This window comes from Epinephelus fuscoguttatus, linkage group LG11, assembly GCF_011397635.1.
Source record: "Epinephelus fuscoguttatus linkage group LG11, E.fuscoguttatus.final_Chr_v1".
NCBI lineage: Eukaryota > Metazoa > Chordata > Actinopteri > Perciformes > Serranidae > Epinephelus > Epinephelus fuscoguttatus.
Window position 1 is genome coordinate 12,351,999 of NC_064762.1, and position 26,592 is coordinate 12,378,590.

Consider the following 26,592-nt stretch of genomic DNA (forward strand, 5'->3'; position numbering starts at 1 on the left):
TAGCTGCTCATCCCTGCTATCAGCTCTTTCCTGTTAATCCACCACCAGTGGGTCACACGTGCGGCGTCATCAACAGCTCCTCCCACAAGTCATCAACAGCCCCCCCATGGCGGAACGCCACCTCGATCTGTTTAAACTAAAAAGGTTCCACCAATATGACGACCCTACGAGGTGGAAAATTGGGCACCTCAGATCAACTCGCCAATACGGCTTTGTGTGTCTAAACGCTCGCAGCTTGCCTGCAAAACAGCCCAACATTCGCAGAAAATCTGGCAGTGTAAAAGGGGCTATAGAGACAGACAAACATTCACACTCACATTCACACCTACGGACAATTTAGAGCCACCAATTACCCTGCATGTCTATGGACTGCGGGAGGAAGCTGGAGTACCTGGAGAAAACCCACACTGACATGGGGAGAACATGCAAACTCTGCACACCCCAACCCCAAGGTTCGAACCAGGAACCCTCCTGCTCAATGCTAACCACTGCAACACCCTAAAAAAGCTGTCCAACCCAAATATCCTCCCGGTGTCACTCAGATAGACCTTAAACAATCACATGACATTCATCCTACCAACCCTTTTTTGTCTCTGTACCTCTTAAATGTGACTTTTTAGCACATTTTCTTGCACTGATTTGTCTCTTTCTTCTTTTCCTTTTCCTCTCTCAGCATGGACGACTGCGGCGAGCTGGTGTTGATTCCATGGGACGAGCAGCGACACAGAGAGATGGACTGGTGCGAGGCAGAGGAGTGCAGGTAAACACATCACCCCTGACAGAAACCTTATCACATTGTACACTAAGTGCCATAATAACTTGGGCAGAACTGTCACTCAGCTGATATCGTAGTAAAATCTCTCCACACCCATGACTACAAAGCCTCTCACAGCGTAGAACTGTTAAAATTCATGCTCCATACAGGCCAGATGCTTGTGCTGGCATCATTAAGGGAAACAAAACATGACATCCTATTATCTAAATGTGAAACAGAACCATAACAAACTAATACCAAATCTTGTTGCACTGCCAATTTATGCCATTTGCTAGCTTCAGTGGGGAGGCCAGCTTCATTTACAATTTCATTTAGCGAGCTCGTTTTATTGCTCTTTGGTGTAGAGTCATAATATCACTTGGCTATTGTGGCGCGCTTGGCCGGGGATTGCAGGGTGAAATTTTGATACTGTGATTGTGTGATGGCAGCAGCAGCAATGTTTAGTACTGTGTTTATGACACCCACACTTCCTCATTTGCCGTGTTATATCCTCATTCTTTCTATTTTTCTTTCTTCTGCTCACGTTGTCTCCCTTCTCTCGCTCTAACTGTGTATCCTCCTCCTGGAACACTGAAGGGGGTGATATTCAATTTTTTTTTTGTTATGCTCAACAAATCCCATGAGGAGACTGTTAGTCTGCCTCTCAACACTCTCCGCCTTCCCTATCCTGTTAGTGGCTCTCCACCCCCAGCCCAGTCATCGCTACTGAAAATGGAAGTCTCTAATAACAGATCAGGAATATATTACTTTCATTTCTAAAATGTATTCACAGCTGCAGGACGGTATGCTTAAAATAAACTACAGTGTCCATGTTTATTGCAATGCAACAGTGTGGCTCATCGAATTAGCAGTATCAGACTTGCCTACACCGACAATACTTGTTAGTAGGATCAATTCATTGTTGGACAGCTCACCCCAAAATCAAAACTACATGTTTTACCTCTTTCCTTTAGTGCTAATTATCAGTATAGATTCCTAAGTGTTATATCATAGGCAAGTGTTTCTTGAAGATGTTTCACCTCTCATCCCAGAGGCTTCTTCAGTTCTTTGACGTAGATGGCTCAAACTGGTAGCCTATGACACCACTGACGGCTTAACACCCATTCACACCTGGACCCACCTAACACCAGCGATACACATGATGGCCAGGTGGTCTCATATGTGACCTCAACGACTCTATAAAACTGGATTTACTGTGCGTCAGCTCTATGCAGAGCCTTCGCACATGGCCCACGCCATTGTGAGCGTTTGTACTGGTGCGGTGGTGTGTCTTTGTTACTGCAGTTACACCTCCAAAACACTAGTTGGCATCGGACGTTCCACTGAAGTGCTGTAAAGTTTAGTTGATTCTAAACACACATTAAACACACATTAAACATGGCTTTATAGAGACAATTTCAAACACAAGTACACAAATCAGCTTCACTATAACTCGCAGCATTCACAGACAAACACTTGTCTTTTGCTTTTCCATTAGTTCCAAGAAGAAAGACATCTCTACGGCCGATATCTCCAACACTCTACAACTCACACCAAAACAATCTAGACTGATAAATACTAGGGATATAACGATACATCAGTTTGGACGGATATATTGATTCAATGATCAGCGGTCAAGTATTACTGATGCAAAGTGAAAACATTGATACATATCATCCTTAAAGGGATAGTGCACCCAAAAATAAAAATTCAGCCATTATCTACTCACCCATATGCCGAGGGAGGCTCAGGTGGAGTTTTAGAGTCCTCACATCACTTACAGAGATCCAAGGGGAGAGGGAGTAGCAGCACAGCTCCATCTAATGGAGGCTTACGGCACCCCAGATTCAAACGTCCAAAAACACATAATTGAAACCACAAAATATCTCAATAATGCTCGTCCATAGTGATCCAAGTGTCCTGAAGCCCCGACATAAAAGTTGTTTGGAAAAACGTCATTGGCCTGCAGCCCTAACTGTCTCTCTGGGCACCGTGCTCACGTGTGCGTGCTTGACCGTGAGACATGGGCACTGCCTTCATGTGTGTTCGCATGCTTTCGCTGGTCTCGCACGCGCACACGTGAGCACGGTGCCCAGAGAAGCAGTTAGAGCTACAGGCTATAATGAGGCTAAAAACAGAGTTCAAATGACAATTTTCCAAACGACTTTTTATGTCGGGGCTTCAGGACACTTGGATCACTACGGACGAGCAGTATGGAGATACTTTGTGGTTTCAATTATGTGTTTTTGGATGTTTGAATCTGGGGCGCCGTAAGCCTCCATTAGGTGGTGTTGTGTTGCTACCTTCTCTCCCCTGGGATCTCCGCAAGTGATGTGAGGACTCTAAAACTTCACCTGGCATATGGGTGAGTAGATAATGGCTGAATTTTCATTTTTGGGTGCACTATCCCTTTAAGATACACATTTAGTTTTGAAAGGCCATGGCACGTCTGTGTCACCATTTCCGTCCAAGCCTCCATCCTAAATATTCAAACAGTGCTAATGCCAGGCAGACAATGGTAAGCAGCCAAAAAAAAGAAGATGATGATATTAACTGATATTGTCTCATATCGATTTCATGCCTCTGAATTGAAGCAAATCAAAATCATATCGTGGCAAACTTTGTAATATTGGCAATATTGTTGTCAAAAGAATCAATAAAGTGTCGTATCGTGAGGAAACTTGTGATTTACAACCCTAATAAATAGACCTATCAGTAAGAGGAAAAATCTGTATTATTTAATATGGGGATGAGCTGCCCCTGTCTTCATTATCTATTGTTTTAACCTCACTACTTCACGAAATAGATCAGTTACACACTCAGACATGCATTTAACTCCACTCTCCCTGCATGACTTCCTCAGAACAATGCTCGACCAGAACTTGTTTGATGATGACAGCTTCCTGTACGAGGAGGTTCCAGAGCTGCTGAGGTTCCGCACAGCCACGCCCTCCATCGAGCTGCTGACTGACTGGTATCAGAGCAGAGCCAAGGACATTGACTCCTGCTCCAGACAGGTACCAACACTTCACTTGCATGTTCCCAGTGGCGGCATGAAAAAATAAGCAGGGGCTGAGTCTCTGCAGAATCAAGGCACAAGACGATCCATTGCCACAAAGACGCTTTCCTCAAGAAGGGTTTTGGCTTTCCTCAGATCCTGCTAAGCATTAAAGGAGCACAAATGACAATCTGAGCATACAACTGGATAAATGAAACTTGCGTTGTACTCCATGAGTTGTGTCAGAGTTTGTAAAGAGGTTCTTTTGATATAGTTTTTCTGTAGTTAAACGTGGACCCCTATGACTTTAATTCATCAAGAATTTTCTTCAGTTTTTGGAATCTTCATTCACCGCTGAGGCATGCGGGGAAAAAAGTATTCTCCACAAATTCAATATAACACGGGGTGAGTAATTTGTATACTAATGATAATTTTTGGGGCGAAGTATCCCTTTAAGGTGATGCATTTTTACACCCTGCTAAGGCTCCTTCTCAGGTTCCTTATACTTGATTTGAACTCAGGACAGCAGACGTCTGGCAACTGGGAAGATAATTGCCGTTGCGTGCTTCTCTTCGATGGCTGGGGCAGAAAAATGTGACAAGTTTGGATCCAGGCTGCAAAAGAGATGTTGCCAACCTCTATCAGTCAAGGTCACTTTGATCCTATCTGTGACAGTCATTATCATATTTGCCATATGGACTTCTAATGACGAGTAACCAAAGCTTCTGTCATCTGCGTTCTGTTGCTGCAACTGAAAAATAGGACTTGATAGGACTTGTTTAGTGGAGTAATGGGATGTAACCGCTGGAGCTGCCCACTCTCTCCGCCCACACCATCCACATGGCAGCTCCGTCCCCTCTTTACCTCCTTCACAGTGATGGATCAAGGTTGTCACGGCGCTCTCTTTGTCTTTGTGAAATGTCTAACTAGGGTGCAGTCACATCTTTCCCCCTCATTTCTCCATTTCAGGCTGGGTGTGAGGAACGCGGGGGTAGAAGGGATTTAGGGGTCCATTGCTCAATTTGGAAGACAACTGGGGAACGGTGCCTTTCATCATCCACTCATAGAGACAGAAAGAGACTGTAACAGGAAGTCTTTGTTAATCTCTAGGAATCACACCAGCTCTGTCTTTCATTCGCTCCCTTCCTTTTTAATTTGACCAGATCTCCTCATGCTCTCTCACACGTTACTCCAGGAGCCTCTTGGGAACGTCCCAAACTGGCTTTTTCACACTCGCATAGATGCAACAGAGAAAAACCATGGAACAACTTTGCTGAGTCTTTTTTTTCCTTCTTCTTCCTGCCCTCCTTACTTTTTCATCTCATTTGTTCTCTCTTGTTTGCACCCTCCTCTCATCCCTCATCTGGGTGTGTTTATGCTTGGGAGAGCGTTTTAATGGAGGAAAATGGGGTTTGATTAAAAGGAGCCACATCAGAGGAAGCTGGAGTGTTTTAAACCAGTCGCAGAGCCGCAGGAAGCGAGGCGCTGAATGGGAAGATTGACAAGATGACTCAGAAGGGGAGAGAGAGAGAGATGGGTTGGAAAACGTAGAGAATGGAAGCACAACCAGAAGAAAGGAAAAAAAGGGAGATAAATGCTGGGCCGATGTGACATCCGGCGTTACATTAGAGTGTATTACAAACAGAAATAAGGGGAGGACAGGGCTAACAGATGCTGAGGTAAAAAAGGAAAGCAATCTCATGGCAGGACCTGTCTCTGGGAACGAAAATCACAGGTTATAAGGGGGTGAAAGGGTAGAAATAAAGGATATTAAAGACAAGTGTTGTTTGGAACACTGTTGGCAACAAAATGACACAAAATTAGAGGGTGGCTGCAGGAAGCAGACAGAGAATGGGAGACAGGCATACAGAGGAAGGCAAAGGGCCAGGCTCGGAGTTCAAACGGAGGCCAACCATGGTGTGTTCTTGCAAGAGGTGGGAAGAGCGCAAGGACGAGAGGATGTAAGACTCATGTCTGAAAGAAAGGGCCGATATAGGACAGGGAGGAGAGACAAAGGAGGATCAAATTGAGTTGGAAAATTAAACTGAAGAGCCGGTGAAATCTGCTGGGGTGGCGAGAGAGTGAGACAGAGGACACAAGCTGCGTTACACAGCGCAGAGAACGATGAGGGGAGGGCACGGAGACGAGGTGGTAATTAAAAAGTGTGAGATTTTAACATCTGAATTGTCTGTGGTGAGCTGGGGAATGTATCTCCAGAGAGCAGGGGAAAGAGAGAAGGAAGGAGGGTGGGGTGGAGGGAGGATCTTTACTCACAGTTAGATCAATAGACTTCCCTCTCTTGTTGTATCTAATTGCTCAGGCTCTGACTCAAGGTGATTTGGGTTTTCTCTCCTTCCAAGTGTGCGCGTTTTACAAATGAAGGCGTGCAATTATTTATTCAGCAAGAAATGTGTTGAGATCAGCCGAAGATGACAAGGTTGCAGATCTGCGTGCGTGTGCTCGCGCGCCAGCGAGATGCTGCGCTAACCGCTGTGCCAGAGGGCTCTTCTTCTCTCAAAGGTGGAGAGAAAGCAATCATCACTACAGGGCCCAGCGGCATCTGTTATCGATTGGCTAGCGTCCACAGGTGGCTGAGCATCGATTGGCTGGGCCCGCTGCCAGCGTATAGGTGGTCGGATATCGATTGGTTGCTCTTCTGGATGGAATTTCATCGATCGGAGTAGCAGGAAGCCCAAATCTTCCCTGCTTTATTGTCCAGAGGCTAATGATTGGATATTAGTAATGACTGACTGGTATTATTTAGTTTGGGATTAGCTGGGATGTTGTTTCTGTTCACGTATCAGTTCAGTGACCTCGGCAACAGTTTTTCAATGACATGTCGCCTTGCTCTTAACAGCCTCTTTATTCACCTGCTGCACAATTTACCTTGACTGGATTAACTGGACTGTAACAAGGTGGAAAGATACATGGTGCAAGATACAAGTATGTGTATACAGCAACACAGTTAAAGAGATTTAAGGGTTTTACTATGGAGGGTTTTCTTCAAGGAAACAATGTACAGCTTCATACAACAGTAATCCCTCTCAATCATCACTCGTGACCCCATAGAAGTGTGTGGTGGTGTGTTTATCAGCAGAGACTGCCTGTATTTCTTACACTGCTAAAAAAAAAAAAAAAAAAAAAGTGAACACTTAAATGACACATCAGATCTTACTTACTTAGGCCTGTTACTCCAAGAAGGAGCATAGGCCACTGACAATATTTCTCCACCTCGTCCTGTTCTGTGCCAGCTTCTCCGAATTATTCAAGTTGAAAAATCTTTACTAAAGTACATTGTATAATTTGTTGAGAACAAAATGACGTAACAGCAGTAAGTGGAAACCAGAATCATCGACCCAGTAAGAGCTGGATTCAAAATCACGCTGAAGTAAAAAATCGACTCCCTCCCCACTCCCTACAACGTCTGGGCATGCTCCTGATGAGTAAGGGGATGGTGTCCTGGGGGATCTCCTCCCAGACCTGGATCAGGGCATCAGAGAGCTCCTGTACAGTCTGTGGCAGTACTTGGTGGCGTCGGTTACACCAATAAATAATGTCCCATGGGTGCTCCATTGGGTTTAGGTCAATGGCATCAATGCCTTCGTCATCCAGGAATTGCCTACACACTCTGGACACATGAGGCCGGGCATTGTCCTGCACCAGGACGAACCCAGGGCCCACTGCACCAGGAGGAACCCAGGGCCCACTGCACCAGGAGGAACCCAGGGCCCACTGCACCAGCATAAATTCTAAGAATCGCTATGAGGATTTCATCCCGGTACCTAACAGCAGTCAGGCTACTGTTGGCTATGACATGGAGGTCTGAGCGAGGATATGCCTCCCCACACTACCACTGACCCACCACCAACCCGGTCATGCTGGATGATGTTACAGGCAGCATAACATTCACCACAGCGTCTCCAGACTCTTTCATGCCTGTCACATGTGCTCAGTGTGAGCCTGCTCTCATCTGTGAAGAGAACGGGGCACCAGTGGCGGACTTGCTAATTCAGGTGTTCTCTGGTGAATGCCAATCAAGCTGCACGGTGCTGGGCTGTGAGCACAGGTCCCACTAGAGGACGTTGGGCCCTCATGCCACCCTCATGAAGTCTATTTCTGACAGTTTGGTCAGAAACATGCACACCAGTAGCCTGCTGGAGGTCATTTTGTAGGGCTCTGGCAGTGCTCCTCCTGTTCTTCCTCAAACAAAGGAGCAGATACCGGTCCTGCTGTTGGGTTGATGCCCTTTTATATACCTGTCCAGCTCTCCTCTTGTAACGGCCGGCTGGAATCCCACTGACTTTGGTGATCTGGCCTTCCCTCTAGCGCCACTTCAAGGTTGACATTTTTGGATTTTTAGTGAATTGTCTCGACAGCTGCTGAATGGATTGCCTTGAAATTTGTGACACTTATGTATGGTTTTCAGAGGATGAATGACTTTGGTGGTTCCCTGACGTTTAATCTACCAGCAGGTCAAAGTTTGGAGTTATCCAGTGTAATAGCTCCACATCTACAAGATGGATCGACAGTTTTGATACAGAGTCATATTTCTGAGCGTACTTCAGCATGTCTCGACAGCTGTTGGATGGATTTCCATGCATTTTGTACACATTCATGTTTTTTTGTGAACTTTTATGATTGCCTGACTTTTCATTTTGTGCCTTCTCCTAAAACTGCCTCCTAAAAAATTAAGAATTTGGCCAATGATGTTTAGACAAAGCTTTTTTCCATGTTTCTTCATGTCTTTGTGTCCTTCAGGTGGACTGCGCGCTGTCGCTGGTGCGCCTGGCGAAGGAGCGGGAAATCCCAGGGCTGGAGCTGTTGTGTGATGACTTGGTCACCATGGAAACGCTCGTGTATGAGACATCATGTGAATTGAGTCTGACACTTAAAGACTTGCAGCAGCTAAGTGACATCGACAAGCTCCGCCTGCTCATGAAAAATGTAAGTGACCTCATTTACATGTCACATTTTCTTCCATAATGTGCTTTGAAAGCAGTTATTGGTTTGAAATGAGTTTTCTTCTCATCATAATAATGATGGAAGTCTGAAGTGTTTGCCAGGTGTGGTTTTCACTGGGCATGTGCTGGTGTAGCATTACCTTAACCAAAGTGATGTAGGTATAAGAGATGATCAAACTGTCCCTCTCAATGTGATCAAAACATGATGGCAGTGAAAATGTGTCATTGCCATTATATTAATCTAATAGGTTTTCATCTTCACATTTATTGAAACGTATTTCTTTAAAAGCATTTTCACAGTTCTGGCCAAACCCCATTTGGAGATGAATACATTTTATGTTTTTTACAATGCCGTCTCTGCTGAAAAGAAAATATTGCTGACTTCACTTTCCACTATGTTAAATGTGCATCTTACAGCATGTCGCTTTGTCTAGTTCAGTGTTTCTCAGTCAGGGTTGCAGGAACCTCCCATGGGCCATAAGGGAGGTCCCTAGAAATATGGATAATGGTTATTTTCCTCTATTTAATTTACTATAGAAATGAACCCAGTGTGAGTAAGGATTGAGGATTTTCATTGTGCTAAATCAGTGGTTCTCAACCTTTTTTGGGTCAGGGACCCCTAAACTGATATAAGGGACTTTTATCTGAAAAGATTTTGGTTGTTAAATATGATTAGACCAGAATTGTCTTGTTCTCTTGTTGAGGAAGTGAAACCCATGATCAGAATAGTCACTAATATGCTTTTTCCACTAAAATTAGCGTGTGTATGCAGGTTTTATTTTAACATGAGAAATAAGGATGCACCAATCCGATATCTGGATTGAATATCGGCCCAGTTATCATCAAAATAGATGGATCGGCTATCAGAAAATGCAACCTATACCTGAGGCGATCCTTTCCCTTTAAATCTATTGCGATGCGAGCTACATCATACGTCATAGAGCGGAGGAGAGAATCTGCTGTGTGGAGGTATTTCACACTATTTCAACTGCTGTTGCACAATTGTTTATTTTTCTTAAATAGAAATAGTTCATCATTGCATTTATCTGTTTCATCTTGTTTCATTTTATCTTCGGAAAGAACTGTATAGGCATCAATGCCTGATGCCTCTAGTCTTTTCTGTTCTATATGTAAAGGTATATAGCTTTTTAGGTCAACCATGGTATTGGATCGGTATCGTGTATCAGCTGGTAGTCAAAGCCACAGCATTGGTATTGAAACTAATGAGAAAGCCTGCTAAAATAGGTTGTAGACTATTTAGGCGCTATTTTGGCACATTCATGTCGTCTTCCTCTGGAACTGTGGAAGACGTCCACTCCATGACATGTTTTACCCTCTAGACAGCTTGCTGCCATTGTTGTTCTTCTTCTTTGCGTTTATTGGAAGCTCCCAAACCAAGATTAAAGGTACATGTACTGCCAGCCACTGTGTCACTGGCCTTGTTAAGATAATTTTAATAATCGGAAAAATGCATAATTATGAAAATGTCTCATTATCGTCCGATAATTTATCGGCCCGACATATATCAGACATCCTGAATAAGAGTGACTATTCTGATCACAGGTTTCACTCCCTCCAGGGTTATCTTCTTAACTGTTGTTGACAACAACAGAATTCTCACCTTAATCATATTTAACAACCAAAATCTTTTCAGACCCTGTCGTGAAATCTTATCAAACGGGGGTCTGTGACCTAATGTGCATCACTGTAGAGGTCCATGACACGAAAAACTCTTCTAGTTCACAGTGTGTTCATTGTCAGGAAAAATAAGAACACTTGCCCTTGTTGCCCTGCAGTTACATTTAATTATAAAGTTCCTGTGTGCTGTAACTTCAGTCCCTCACTGTCGCTTAAAATAACATGATTTATGCTAACTGAACCTTGATTATGCAACAGAGAAAAAAGTAAGCGCATTATGTGAAAATGACTTTAAGAATAATCTCACAGTGAATCAGTTTCTTTTATGTCCTGAAATGACATTTGACAACACAAACTTTCCATCCAGCAGCAGCCAGAGAGCTACAGTATGAAAGCTGGTCTGCAGCAGGTACTACAGTTACAAGTCCCCTCAGAGTACATAATATGAGCTGTCCTCTAAATTGTAGCTAATAACTGCCAGCTTTAGCCTGTGAGGACCACTGCCAGTAGGATCTGCCACACAGGCAGGCAGCCAGCAAACGTTGTTGACTGCACTAACACATGCTCTTTGACTGGTACTCCCTTTGGGTGCTCTCTATGTGTGTGTGTGTGTGCGTGTGTGTGTGTAACTGTGAATGTTTACCAAACTTGCCTAGATTAAATCTCCCTCTTTGCCTGCGTCTGATGTCTTCCTTTATCAGAGACACAGTACAGCAAAGTGAAATGTTTGCGTGTGGGCGTGCAGGTTTGCATTTAGCATCTGAATATTTTTTGACTCTAATTTCTCCCGTGGAAAAAAAAAAAATGCTCTGTGCTCTCTTATCTGTACATCCTGAGTCAGAGCTGTCGCAAGGTGGGTGCGAGGCCCTGCACGATCTTGACACGCGTCCCTTCAAATCACAGCACAGCCCACATACTGTAGCTATTAGAGTTCAACTTCAGGTTTAATTGCATGGCACGATCTCATGTAAATGCAGTCTTAAGTGCTTTGAGCTGATACAAAAACATAAATCCATATTTGAACAAGAAAAAATTTATTTTCTCTGCGGCAGCAACACATTACATCAACATTCATTAAGTTCTGGCTAACTTGACTGAAGGCTTGCTGATTTTAAAAACAAAAAAATAAATAATTAAAAAAAAAAAAAGAATTTACAGAAAAATGTCATCTCATTTCTCATTTTCAACACATCACCTGACAGTTTCCAAAGTTAATGTTGCACAAAGACGATGAAGAAGTGAAGTAATAAAGCTGTGGCCAAAGTAGCCCTGACCTCAAATCAGAAAAGTTTATCTTCCATATTTTTGCCAACATGTCTCAATACAGAGCAGGAAATTACCTCTTGGGAAAAAAAAAATCCAACTAGTATTTGCTGAGGTTTTGGTCAGAATATGGTCATCATATAAGATGGGTTATAGCACTCAACTTGCTTTGCCTGGGGGCCACTTTTGCATAATGACAGGAGGCCAGGATAATAAACAAACATTGATATTATTTATCAGATTACATTGTACTGGAACTGTATCCTATGATTGCATGTCTCAAATAAATTAATTGACTGATTAAATGTATTTATCAAAGGCCAACCTGGTGCAGCCAGTTGCAGCAGCCCCGCGCAGATTAGATCTACGCAGTGGTGTTTCTAGAATTAGAAGAGATGCAGGGCTTAGTCCGGACCTCTGTGGGGGTCTGGGGTATCCTATTTCCTGGTACTGTCTTTGATAAACAAGCTCTATTTTGATGCTTTTTTTGTGCACACTGCCATATTATTTACATTCGAAGTATATAAAAAAAAATCCCAGTGGAAATCAGTTTATTTTCATTGTGAATTAGGAAATGGTCAGTGGGCCACCTGGGACCTCATCATGGGCCAGATTTGTCCCTGGGGTTGTTAGTTTAGTATCACCGGGTTATTGTGTCAAGGGTATAAGCAGTTATGCTATAGCTATGAGGGTTTAAAAGGCATATCTATTTTAATATGCTGCATGAATGTTGTCCTTAAAGAGGACCTGTTGTGCTCATTTTCAGGTTCTACTAGAACATTTTTACATGCTGGTAAAAAAAACCCTGTATTTTCCTCATACTGTCTGTGATAGAACACTCTGTCGGAAATACTCCGTTTAAGAGCCTGTCTTCTTAATTCCCCCCTCCAAAAAAGCCCAGTCTGCTCTGATCAGTCAGCATTTCCAGGTCTTCCACATCTTGGAGTCTCTGCACCATCATTGCAGCTGACGAATGACTGTAACAAAGAGTAGCAGCACCCTCTAACATGAAAAGTCGCCAATAAAATCTTCAAAACCAACATATTCCAGATGGAATATGATCCAAAACAGGGGCGAAATTAACAATATAAGTAACCAAGATTACATGTTTCTGTGACATTAGCATGTAGCTACATGTAGCAGTGCACTTGCAGAAGGAGATCAATGAACATGTAAAGCTGCACTTTGTCCTTGTGAAAAATCCCCAATAAAAGCTTCCAAACACAAACAGACATGTTCCAGCGGGAAACTGATTCGATATCTGGGAGAAATGAGCAACGTTAGCAACCAAGATTACATGTTTCCTGGTGATAGCATGTAGCTACATGTAGCAGTGTAGGCAATGTAATGCAAACCCTTGCAGTAGTGTGCCTGGAGCAGATGACTGTATAAAGAAATCCATCATAAGCTGATGTCAGCTTGTAACAAACTGTTGGAGAGGGAGCGTTCAGAATAGTGTGAAGCCTGACATTTCAGGCCTCACATTTGTTTACCTCATTATTTGAAACACTGAATATAAACATCCAGCATTGTAACATTATATTTATGACGCACAATAAGGAAAGCATAATAGGTCCCCTATAATATGCTGCCTGAACTTTGTCTTTCTGTCTTTCTGTCTCCAGTCCAGCATGGAGCGCTATGTGAAAGATTCCTTCCAGTGGATGGTGCCGTTCTTGCACCGTTGCGAGGGACAAAAAGAGGGCGCTGCTAAATCTCTGCTCAGAGAGTACCTGGTCGACCAGGCCCAGCGAGACCTCACCCTGCCCCTCATCATCTTCCAGCACTCCAAACCTGACGTAAGTAGCAGAACACACAAACATGAGTGTCGGGGGCGTCACACTTGGGTAACCACAACACACACACTGCGTCTGTGGCTGTTTGTGCCATGTCAGGGCCACTGTTGTACCCCTGCGCTGTAAATGTTATATTTATGACCCCATAAGGGCAAAGCCAAGGACACGTCTACTGCCTATTAGAAAACATGCACCACACACACACACACACACACACAAACACTCGAAGGGAAGAAACCACTCAAATTGATACAGTGCCTCGGTGTGTACGTGCAGAGAGACTACAGGGCCAGTCACGCCTCGATGCACACATACTGACCTCTCCTCTCCTCTAGTGCCAGCAGAAGATCATCGGGGACCCTGACCAGCTGATGGCGGTCGCCCTGGAGTGCATCTACAGCTGCGAGAGAGATGACCAGCTCAGCCTCTGTTATGACATCCTGGAGTGTTTGCCGCAGAGGGGCTATGGGTCAGACACACAAATACACTCACAAAACATGTTTACACACATACACACAAACTCAAACAGATTTATTTAAAGATTCTGTATGTAAAGATTCTGTTTGTAAAGTTTGGAAAAGTCTTGTTATCAGGTACACCTCTTGTTTACCCCATTTCCACCTAATTAGTTCTGGTTCTTGAACCGGCTCCATTCAGGATTTTTGGAACCTTGGTGCTATCTTATAGACCAGCCCATGTTTCCACCAGTTTGCCTTACCTATAGAATATGACACCCCCACTGATATCATCACAGTTTCCACTTCAGGTCAAGAAAAACCTGCCAATTTTTTATTTCATGCTGAGAACCATCTTTTTGGGTTCTGAACCAATTTATGTTTAGTTGAAATTCTCTGAATTGCTCAAAATTAGGTGTGGGAACCTAAACAGTGCCTTGTTGGTGGAAAAGGGGCATCTGAGGCTGTTGAATGAATTGCAGTCAACATCCTGTTGCATGTGCTGGCACCATGTAGCCACGAGTGAACGTCCGGGCATCGGCTAAAGCAGTGACTTGACAAACATGAAACTGATCTGTGTCATGTTGAAAGAATGCTGGAAAATGAATTACAACCATATTTAGAATAATTTAATTATTTCCAATGTTCCTATGTCTTAGTTGGATCATTGACTCCATGATCCTAACTAGCTTGTTTGCGAATTACTTCATCGGCTAACCTTACAGAGAAACCAACAGCAGATCTATCAAGAGTAGCTAAGTTACAGCAAGCTTGCTAATCTTAGCTCAGGTTACAGTTAACTCATTGACTAGCTAATAGGCTAGGCTGGCGAGCTCTTGGTTAGTAGAAAGTGTAATGGCAGCAACAGAAAGTTTGCTGATCCGGATGGGACATGGGGCGGTCGAGAACGCGGCCCGGGATCAGACCCCTGGCGGTCCGTCGCCGTCCCACTTCCCTTGAAAAATGTATGTGACTGAAACACAGTGTGTGGACTCTGTGTTGTGAGGGGTGCCAGTTGTTTGTTGACATTAGCTGGCTTCGTTTCTTAGCTAACGTTAGCCACTGTTGCACATTGTTAGCACTGTAGCGGAGCTGAAGAGAGGCAAGGCACTCAGACGTGTGCGTAATGTCACATCCTTTGGATTTTCCTAGTAAGTCCATACTGAGTCCTTCACATAGAAGTCAGTCCACAGGCTGTCACAGGTTTTTAAGTTACGTTACAACCTGTTCATCCATTGGCAATAAAAGATAATTAATACATGTAAAAAGCTGCATACTGAACCTTTAATTTAAGCCATAATAAAGATGGTAAAATGGTCAAGCATTGCCTCATACACAAGAATGCATCAGTTCCACCCCTCCCACCTCTTTACTTTCCTTCCACCTTTCTGCCTCTCTCCTAGGACCCATCAATAAACCTAACTACCACCTCTGTTTCCACCTCCCTCTCTCTGCACCTTTTCTTTCCCTCCTCCTTCTCTCTCTCTCTCTTTCATGCTCGACTCTGACTCCAAGGAGCCATCAGTTAGCCTAGCTACAGGCTGTACAGCATTTCCTACCTCCTGCGATTGCTGTCTCTGCCACTCTCTCTCCCCCACCTCTTCTGTAACACATTTTATTTCACATGGCAAGAGGGCCCGTCCTTTAAGTCTCCCACGAGGCTGTGTGGGTACAGTATGCAGTGCATTTGAAGGAGAGTGAGTGATACAGTAATAAGAGACTAAGAAGTAAAAAGCAAGAGTACGAAAGAGAAAATTGTTGATAAAATGGACTTGTAGAGTGTCTGAGTACTTTAAAATAATTAAAAAGACTCATTCTTAGATGGATTATGCTTCCTGTGCGCACCTTAATTGGAAAATTGAATTACTACTACAAGGAGCGCTCTTTCTTTTTTTCTCTTTTTTTTGTCTTGACAGTTGGCTGCAATGAAGTAACCATACTTTTCAACAACGGCATCTTCTGCCCTTTTCAACTGGCTCACGTAGCTCTCTTTTTGGCTGCGCTGCGGTGGTCTGTGCTGTGATTTCATGCTTTTCCATTGCACACTCGCAGCAGGGGATAACTGCAGTGAAACAAGATATTATGGTGCGCCTTGGGAACAGGGCCTCTCTCAACCAAGGTTTATTGTTGTGCTAAACTGAACAAGTCTAATGCAGGCTGCTAATGGTGCCTTTGTGTCTTGCTCTGCAGCTCAAAGTTATTAAAAACAGTCAACTAGCATTTTACCATATGATATTTGCTGATAATGATCACGTCTGCCGTAATGCAGTTTTGATTCGATTGAATTCAAGAGGCTGTGATCAATATGAGACGACATCATGTGAGCATTTGAAGTCCAGTTCAGATCAAAGATTTGCGACGTGACAAAACCGTTTTAGAACGTTGCAGAGAAAAGTCGCAGCGGTTTGAACTGACCTGTCTGAGCTCGACTCAAGCTGGCTTATGGTGTCACCTGCAACTCAGCTGGTCAAATCAGCAGTGGTTGGTTTTAGAACGTAGAACATCACCTGTTTCAACAGCCAATCAGCTCGTAGTGAAGTCCGCTGGTCAAGTCAAAATGACCAATGCTCTGTCCCCTTTTCCTTAGAACTAATTTCTACCAAAAAATAGTCCCTATAAAAACTGCAGACACAGTCCTCGTCTGCTTCATGCTCCTTTTAAGTGCTCACATAGATAAAGAGCTTCTAGGTGACAAATTTGGAAGAGGGGGTGGACATAAGAGCAGAGGTGGACAAGCTGTAAAATGTTCCCAGTGATCTTATTCAATTTAAGAGAAAAGGTGCAGTTTATCTCACTGACCACATTTACAGACTCAGATAGGGCAGTATCACTTTCACTATCACATACATCATGTGTTATGTTTCTTAAAGGGACAGTTCACCCCCAAATGAAAGAGTGTTGGAGATATCAGCTGTAGAGATGTCTGCCTTCTCTCCAGTATAATGGAACTAGATGGCACTCAGCTTGTGGTGCTCACAGTGCCAAAAATATATTTGAAAAACTCAACAGCAATGTCTCCTTCCAGGAATCATGACCTGGTTACTCAAGATAATCCACAGACCTTGTTGTGACCAGCTTCATGTAGTAACTTTTTTCTTTATACCGAACTACACCCACTAACTGTATCACCGTGCAGAAGGAAGCATGCATCTACTGCTAGCTCACCTAGCACCACTGAGCTAGCTAACGTTACAGCTCAACCGAGGAGGACGCCAGTAACTTTTACATCTTGCACTGTCATGAGCACGAGCCTCTCGTCCATGAGTAGATGCACGTTTCCTTCTGCACAGTGATACGTTCAGTGGTTTTAGTTTGGTAGGAAGAAAATAGTTCCTTTATGATACTGTTTACATGTAAATGTAAGTCAATGGAAAGAATTCTTTTTGGGCCACAGGGCATCACATGATGGATCCGGGACTTGTAATTCCACTGTTTGGCCACTATAAGAATTGCTTTCAAAGCCTGGCGCACTTCCTAGGGGCTAGGTGAGCTAGCAGTAGATGCACACTTCCGTCCGCGCAGTGTGATACAGTTGGCAGGTGTAGTTCGGTCGAAAGAAAATAGTTCCTACATGAAACTGCTCGCAACAAGGTCTGTGGATTATCTTGAGCAACCAGGTCATGATTTCTGGAAAGAGACATTGCTGTTGAGTTTTTCGAATGTATTATTTGGCACTTTGAGCACCACAAGCTGAGTGCCATCTAGTTCCATTATATTGGAGAGAAGGCAGACATCTCTACGGCTGATATCTCCAACACTCTGCAGCTCACACCAGAAACGTCAAGACTTAAAAACAGCACTACAGGTAAGAGGAAAAATATGTATCACTCCACCAAAACAGGCACCACAATCAAAGTGTTCAGTGCCGTTATGATGCTTTCTCTTAATTGTCGTCTAATACTGCAGTTTAGCATTTGAGCGTATTAACTCCTCAAAACAGGGTCTTACTGTATATTATACTCATACGTATTTCTTTCTAAATCAGCACATTTCATACTAAGCATTTCACTTCTCCAGACAGGCCTCCTTTCTGCAGTGTTTGGATTAGCATTGCTGCAGGGCTCTACTGTATATGCACTGCCTTCAGCTTCACATTTCTCCCAGGAGTGATTTCTCTGACTTGCTAATCTCCAAAATTGCCATCCCAGCGTAGAATATTACAGATTTGCAAGCTTGGAGAGAAACCACGACTTAGTGGTTTCAACCCAATTTTCTGATTTTTTTTTTTCTCATGTGTGTGAGACAGCTTAATTAGGTCTAAGTCTGCTCAGAAGAATGTGATGTGCATTCACCCTGAGAGAGACTGGGAATGCGGAAATGGGCAGGGGATTAGATGAGGAGGGAGGGTGAGAAACAGGACGAGGGAGAAGAGGATATTAAAAAGAGGAAGAGCAGAAGGTGGAGTGGCAGAGACGGTCAGAGCAGGAGAGAAGAGAAATGGATTGAGAGGTCAAGATTTTTGAGTGCGTGAGAACAGAGAGATGGTGCGCTCACAAAAAACCAGACACACTCGTTCCCTGACGCACACACACACACTGACGCACACACGGAAGGTTGTTTCATCAGGGTCAGTACTCTAGTGGGGGACAGGCCAGCCTGACCCAGAATCCTTTGCCTCAAGGCAAAGCATCATGGGGTTTTATTTTTAGTGGGGTTTCAGTGCAACCTCACAGTGGTAGGCCGCACACACACCCACGCACACAGCACACCGTGTACACAGTGCTAGCATAAATATACACACAGGCATGCACTTGCACACTGCGCACACACTTTATTATGCAAAAATAAGTCTACTGAAAGGGACAGTTCGGATCTGTTGAAGTGGGGTTGTATGAGGTACTTGTTCAGGGTATTATATGCAGTAGATGTCAGTCAGCATGCCCCCAGTTTGGAGAGGCAGGCTGGAGTATCACCACAGAGGCTAATATAAGCAGTGTACTGCTGTGGAGGGGGGGGCAGCAGGAAAACATACTCTAGGCTCAAAAAAGTCCCACCTGAAAAAATACATAACAGTTTAAAATGTTTTCACTGTTTATCTTGGTACAGACAGCCTTTACCGACTGAGAACTGAAGCCATTATCTATCTCGTATCTCATCTTATCTAAGCTCTCTTCACAGCAGCCAGACTCCATTGACAAAAACAGTAATTTTACCTCACTGAACACAGGAGCTGCAAGTCTATCGCTGCATGATAATTTAATTTGTTTGTGTTATTGTGTGACTTTGGTGAATCCAAACTCACACTTTTAAATGCCAAAGTCACACAAAACACAAACAAATTAGCTGATCGAGGCAGCAGCAGACCAGCATCTCCTGTGTTCAGCGATGTTAAATTACTGTTTTTCTCAATGGAGTCTGGCTTTGAAAAGAGAAACATTATGGCTTCGGTTTCCCATTGGAAATTGCTGTCTGACTGCAAGGCAAAGGACTGAAAATATTCTAAATATAGCGTGTATTTAAACTGTGGGACTTTTTAGGTAGCTAAAATCTATTTAGCTTAGCTTCCATGTGGGTACTCCAGTAGGGCCGGGCGATATGTACTATTTACAATATGCTGATATCCGTAAAGGGTCAAGTTGCATAACATAACACATACTAGTGTGCACACTCTCCACACAGCTCCGCCCCCCTCACTCGCTCACAGTTTCTCCATCAACACTCAGAGAGACACAGAGCTGCTCCTCATTAGTCTACAGCGATAGGTCGGTCTATTTGTTGTACGTGCTGCGCTAAATCAGTCTGTGAGATGAATAAAATTACCGCAGCACACTTGCAATACAGTGCTGCGCTGCTAGTTTGTGTGTGAGCTGGATCATAGTGCTTTGTCGTTCTTCTTGGTAGCTGTAGTCGAATGTGTGACACTGAGACAGCGCCTGCAGGTGACCTAAGTGTTTAAAAAATGCGGCGACAACAGACGTTTCATATATAAGACGTGTATAGTGTCTCTCGCTCCTTCCCTCCCTCTGCCTCTCTGTTGATTCTCTGAGCATAATTAAGATTAATAGTCTAAATAAATACAAATATTTCAATAATTTCCCAGCAATAGATTCATTTGAAAGGCTGACAGATGGAGAATGACTTTTTAACTCCGCCCACAAAGATTTTTAATTGTTCTAAACTAAAATGGATTTAGACCTACTTGATACTTTTATACTCATGTTATAGTTTAGTGTCCTGTGCTGCAAACCTTTAAACCTCTGTAGCTCCAGTGCTGTGTGCAAAAACGTTAACGTACAGCCCTGCTTTTTATTTTATATAATTTCATTTACATGTTGTGCAATTGCATATTTTCAAACAGGGAAGAAAACCCTGTCTTTGCATTTTATTTTGATCACAGTCAGTTTTTAGAAAAGTGCGTGTGACATCTCAAATGTGGCTTTGACTTGCAACTGAATATGTAGCCCATTTCATGGAAAATACCAAGATATATATATTGTGTATCGCCAGTCAGCCTGTCTATAGATAAGTTCCTCATATGACCCCACTTTAAAAGATCCAAACTGTCCCTTTAATGTTGTATTTTGTTCTCCGTTTTGATGACATGAACATAAAATAACCAGCTCTTTTGTTTCTGTATGTGTTTTATCATCCTACAGGCCAGACACGGACATCACCGCATCCCTCCACGATCAGGTGGACAAACTTGAGAAGCACCTCAGGTACGTCAACACATGCTCACACCATCTTTCACCTGTCACTCACCCTTTCTCCTCCATCTTCTCCTGTCCACCCAGTTCAGCCGGGCGTGCAGATTAAAGCTGTATTTCCAAACGTAAGCTTGTTTCAGGCTCGCAGGTGTGAGGATTTGCCGCAGTTTTAATTGAATATCTTTTAGTTTCGGACAAAGTAAGGATTCGCTCCAGCTCTTCATACAAACATCACTGCCGCGCTCGTTAGCAGGATATTTAAAGTGCTGAGGAGGAGCCCATCAGTTTGGTGATTAGTGCCACATTGCCTGGGAAGTGTTCACTTTGTAGCAATGCTTATTACTTCCCTCCCCCATTATGGGCCTGATGGAAAACGCAGAGAAGGAGAGGAGACATGGATGTGCAGTCAACACACACACACACACACACACACACACACACACACACACACACACACACACACACTCAATATCAAAGGACCTCTGTCTGTCTCATGGTATTCAAACAGCCTCGGGCGTTTTCTCTGTTACGGGTTAAAATCACCTACGTGTCGCTCTCTCTCCTCCGCCCCTCCCCTCAGGGTGAACTTCCAAACTCTGAGAAGTGATGAGGAGGAAGGAAGGAGGATGAGGATGAAGGCAGGGGGGAGGGCGGGGAGCCTGAAGGGAATGTAGATGATGATGAGGAGGAGGAAGCAGCAACAGGAAAAGCCTGCGTTGGCCTTTGCAGACAAATATCCACGCATATTTACACGCAGGCACACACAACTGTGCACAAACGCACCCCGGGGAAACTGGGAAGTGTGTTCATGTATATTTTGTGCTGAAGCATTGTGACTCACACACACACACACACACACACACACACACACACACACACACACACACACTCTTACTCTTACCCAGATGAATCAGGCGGTAAATGCGAAGTGTCTGCTCACCGAGCGCCTCCAGAATAAAAGCTGTTTTCAGCTGCTGCCACTACCACTCGCACATTAATATGAGCACGGGCAACATGCAGACACTCCCACACACACATTCACACACTCGAGCAAACACACACCCACACGTACACACGTGTAAATATCAAGGCTTGTTGTCAGTCTCACATTCACACACACACATCCGCACACAGTCACCTATTTACTATGGTAATGAGTTTCAGCAGAGAGCGAACATCTGTAGCAGCACGACCCTGTTGAGACCGGGGGTGCCATGCTAATCCCTCGCCAACACACACACATACACACGCAGGCAAACACTCTCTCCCTCGGTCATATGTGACTGCCAGCACTCACATGCTCCCAGACAAACACGCTTACAAAGAGTTGCCGTCATGTTGGTGTGCAGTTTATCATGTTGCTCTTCAGTCTTGCTCCAAACTTTCTCCATCTGCACCGTGGCTTCTAAATGACTTTGTGCTGCCAAAATAATGAACAGCTTAGAGCGTACACATCTCCCGTCTTTCTCATTTGTACTCTCCCTTGAATTTTTAAGCTTTTTTACCCCTGTTTCTTCATTTTTTGCATTCCCTACTGCGATACTTAACTGCTGCCAATCATCCTGTCTTCTCTCTACTCAAAGAGTGTGTTGATTAATGTGACGTGAAATTGTATTTGTCTGTTTTTACTGTGCGGGTTTCCTTGTCTTAGTTTGTGTGATTGTATCAATGACTGTATATGGAGATGGAAAATGTTTCTCCCCTTCTTCCCACTGTACAAAAATGAAGCCAAAATATCCTGTAGTGATGTAATTTGGAGCCAGAGTCTGCCCAGTAGTGATCGCCACAGTACTGATTTCCCACCGTCTGACCTAACAGCTGTCAATCAATATGTCTGACTTTTTTGTAGCATCAAATAACTGATTAGAAAAATAAACACTTGAGGACCCCCTCGAAAATGAGATGCTATATCTCAAGGGGCTATCCCTCAATAAATTCAAAACATACATCAGCATGGCAAGAACTTCCCGAAAATGACAGAAAACATCCTTACTTTGATTTTTTTAGCTTGACCTATGTCCCATCCACTTACATAGAGGGGGCGGGGTTTATGACCTATACTGCAGCCAGCCACCAGGGGGCAATTGAAATGTTTTGGCTTCACTTTTAGGGAGCTGTTATGTCGTCCGTCTTTACTATACAGTCTGTGGATTATACTAATGGTGACACAACTGATTATATGTATGTGTTTCTGTGCCTATACTTCACAGCGTGGCGGAGGTCCTGGAGAAGCACGGCCTGCAGAAGCCCATCTCATATGTGAGGAACAGCCAGAACAGTGAAGAAGAAGCCCATCATCTAATGGTCAAGCTGTGCCGCCACACTGGCCGCAAGTAATTATGATTATAATAATGATATAATAACTTTATTTTTGTAGCACTTATCTAAATAAGGTTACAAATTGCTTCACAAAATGCATGAAAATAAAACAAAAAATATACATGCACGTCACACACTGAGCGAGCCGCCTGTTAATGATACTGTGGGCTAATGGGCATGTAGCTACTTCCATGTTTCAGATGATACGTCATGTTTGTAGTCGACCAATGAAAATGAGTTTACATATCACCTTGGGTTCGTCCTTCACCTTCTCAAAATGATCCCACACTTTGGATTTCCTGCCTGACATGTTATTAACTAGCCTGTGGAATAACCGCAGGTACCAGCCCTGGAAATTAACCTGACTCCTGTCTGACTGCTGAGCGTGGCCACTTCCTGTGTCTGTCCTTTCAAATTAAATTCCCACATGGTCCAGTCATATAGGGTTTGATTGATTTTGACAAGGCACAGCTCCAAACAGAGTTTCACTTTTGTTTGTCATCAGCGTAACAATACGAGATCGAGAGGTATGAACTTAGAAAGTCACAACACAGGGATGACCCCTACAAACACAAATGTCAGTATCAAGATCCCTTTAATGTAGTCAAAATGTATGTGTATGTGTGTCCAGGAACCCTCCAGTGAGTGAGACGGTGTGGAGAGGGTTACTGCAGGACCTGCTTGACATGCAGCAGAATGTCTACACCTGTCTGAAACCTGAGACGTGTCACCAGGTAAAAAAAGCAGCAAAAGAAGATTACACGGAATAATTTGATTTGTGCTAAACATGCGTTGATTAAAAAAGTGAAACCCGTAATTAAAGGTGACAAGGTGTCTGAGTGCACATTTCGCTTCCTGTCTGACACTCTGGTCCATAATTCGCACTTTGAATATGTATGTTTCCTGAACTACTGAATTCAGACTTGTACAGTTCTCGCTTAAATGCCACGTCTTCGCCTCTCCTCCCTGACTGCTGCAGGTCTTTGTCGAGTCCCTGCTGTGTTCCAGCCGCGTGGAGAACGTGCGCCTGGCAGGGCAGCTCATGCACTGCTCCAAGGTATATTAAACATGACTGGTGACTCCACTTCACCCTTGCACTGCCTGTTATGGTCTCAAAATATTCAAGCACCTGTAATGAATTCTAACGCCGCAGTCTCATTGATGTTTAAATGTTATGTTAATGTTTCCAGGTCAGCCAGGACGTTCCTGTCAGCTTGACTTTCCGGGGTAAAGGTTACGCTATGAAGGTGGCCTACAACAACAGCTTGGAGTTGGTGTTGGCTGCTGCCAGAGAGTACTTCAACTCATCCACGACGCTGACGGACCCCTGCATGGGCCTGGCCAGGTGAGCAGGCAAATAAGGAGAGGTGTTTCTCTACTTATGAGAACTAGTATGATTTTTATGCCTCTTCACTGGCGATAGCTGTGGTTGTCACTGTTTTCAGGTTGTCCATCCGTCCATCTGTTCAGCCTCCATCTGTCCTATTCATGTGAACGCAATAAATGTGGCACAAATGTCCACTTGGACTCAAGAATGAACTGATTAGATTTTGGTGGTCATAGGTCAAAGTTGCTGTGACCTCGTCTGTCTTATTCTCATGAACGCAATATCTCAAGATCACCTTCAGGGAATTTTTTTGAATTAGGCATAAATGTTAACTTGGATTCAACGATGAACTGGTGAGATTTTGGTCAAAAGTCAAGGTCACTGTGACCTTGCATCCATCTCATTATCATGAACACGATATCTTAATAACACTTTGAGGGAATTTCTTCAAACTCTGCACAAATGTCTACTTGGACTCAAGAATAAACTGTCTGTCTCATTCTCTTGAATGTAATGCCTCAAAGGGATCACCTGTAGGGATATTTTTGAATTTGGAACAGGCATTAACTTGGATTCAATGATAAACTGATCAGTTTTTGGTGGTTAACACAATATCTCAAGAACACGTAAAAGGGATTTTTTTCAAACTTGGCACAAATGTCCACTTGGACTCAATTATTAACTGATTTGATTTTGGTGGTGACAGGTCAAGGTTGCTGTGACCTTGTCTGTCTCATTCTCGTAAACACAATATCTCAAGATCACCTCAAGGGATTTTCTCAAATTTGGTACAACCGTCTTATTGGTTTCAACGATGAACTGGTGAGATTTTGGCGGGCAAAGGTCGATGCCACTGTGACCTTGCATTGGTCTCATTCTCGTAAACACATTATCTTAAGAAGGCCTTGGGGGAGTGATCTCAAATTTGGCACAAACGTTCACTTAGACTCAATAATGAACTGATTAGAATTTTGCGGTCAAAGATCAAGGTCACTGTGATCTTGTGTTTGTCTCGTTCTTGTGAACACATTATCTTGACTTGGAGTCCAACTCCTCGCGGGAGTTTTAACTTGAATTTGGCACAAACATCCACTTAGACTCAAGAATTCCACTCCACAGTAATTTTACCTCACAGTACCTTGTATTTGCACCACCTCGATTGTTTAGTTTGTTTGTGTTATTGTGTGACTTTTGAAACTGAACTATCCTCAACAGTACATAGTTTTATATGCACAACATCATCATGCAGAAACTTATGCCAGCTCACATATAAAAATGTTTTTAGAAGGGCTTGGGAAAATGACATTTTGCCCCTAAAACATACACCAAAAATTGAATTTACGGTTATGAATACAAAAGGATCACGACTGGGATATTACACAATGATATAAAAACCTCAAAAAAACAAAAACATAATAGCGCTGCCCTTTCAGGGTCTAATTCAGAGAAAGGGTTCGACTTCACATTTACCTTGGTAAATCTCAGAGTAAAGGTAAGTGTTCGACATGCAATAATAAGGTGAAGTTGTAGGACAGATAAAATATCCAGCTAACCTTGTACCAACTTTTCCGTGTCAGAGTGATTGTATGCTGCCTTTGAGAGGTTGACCTTGCTCATTGTATATATAGGAGAAATGCCATTTATTTCTGTGTAGGTGGATGTATTTTTTTGGTCCTCGCATGACTGAACGCGCAGTAAAATAATGGTGGCTGCTTTTATTTCATCTCCTATAGTACAATAGATTAGGTCCATTCTAAGTATAAGTATTTGTATGGGAGTGCATTTGTGTCTGTTGCTGCTCTCAGATCTCAGAAGGGGGCCGGTGGGTGTCTAACCTTACCGTCTGTTCCTGGTGGGGAAGTGGGACAGTAATTGGGTCGTCATTCATTTATAGTAACTAATGCAGAGGCCCCCCTCCACACGCTTGGACAACATCATCCATTGTAACACTCCCACTGTGTGCGTGTGTGCATCTGTGTGTGTGTGTGTGTGTGTGTGTGTGTGTGTGTGTGTGTGTGTGTGTGTGTGTGTGTGAGTGTGAGTGTGTGTGTTTTGGCTGCCTGCAAATTTGAGACATGAGACAGAAAGTAGTGTCTGAACTTGTGCATGTCGCTCCGAAATTAATAGTCCATACAGACGGGCTGCCTGTGTCCTTTAGATTAAAATAACTGCTCCACAGACACACATTCTATCCTCTGTACTAAATGCCAAAGACACACACACACACACACACACACACTTGGACGGATAACCGCACCTGCCGGCGTCCTGAAAGGATGCGGTCAGTGGCGCCAGGCAAGAGTTTACACAAGGACAAAAAGATTCCTCCTAAAATAACATGGGATTCCCCCTATTACTACTAAAGTGATCAGGACAGACAGAAGAGAAGCACAGAAAGGTTAGGTCAAAGCTACAATAATGGTTTTTTTTTTTT

The 26,592-nt window shown here is 43.5% G+C and overlaps 1 protein-coding gene across 1 annotated transcript in view; it reads left to right on the forward strand.

Moving 5' to 3' along the window:
• nbas (NBAS subunit of NRZ tethering complex) overlaps window positions 1–26,592 on the forward strand; it is a 282,352-nt gene that overhangs the window by 68,369 nt on the left and 187,391 nt on the right. Inside the window, exons 22-31 of the mRNA XM_049590355.1 lie at window positions 674–760; window positions 3,618–3,771; window positions 8,511–8,696; window positions 13,240–13,413; window positions 13,746–13,879; window positions 20,462–20,524; window positions 22,723–22,845; window positions 23,463–23,565; window positions 23,811–23,888; window positions 24,022–24,176. Coding sequence (XP_049446312.1) covers window positions 674–760; window positions 3,618–3,771; window positions 8,511–8,696; window positions 13,240–13,413; window positions 13,746–13,879; window positions 20,462–20,524; window positions 22,723–22,845; window positions 23,463–23,565; window positions 23,811–23,888; window positions 24,022–24,176 — 1,257 coding nt within the window. The remainder of the gene's footprint in view (window positions 1–673; window positions 761–3,617; window positions 3,772–8,510; window positions 8,697–13,239; window positions 13,414–13,745; window positions 13,880–20,461; window positions 20,525–22,722; window positions 22,846–23,462; window positions 23,566–23,810; window positions 23,889–24,021; window positions 24,177–26,592) is intronic.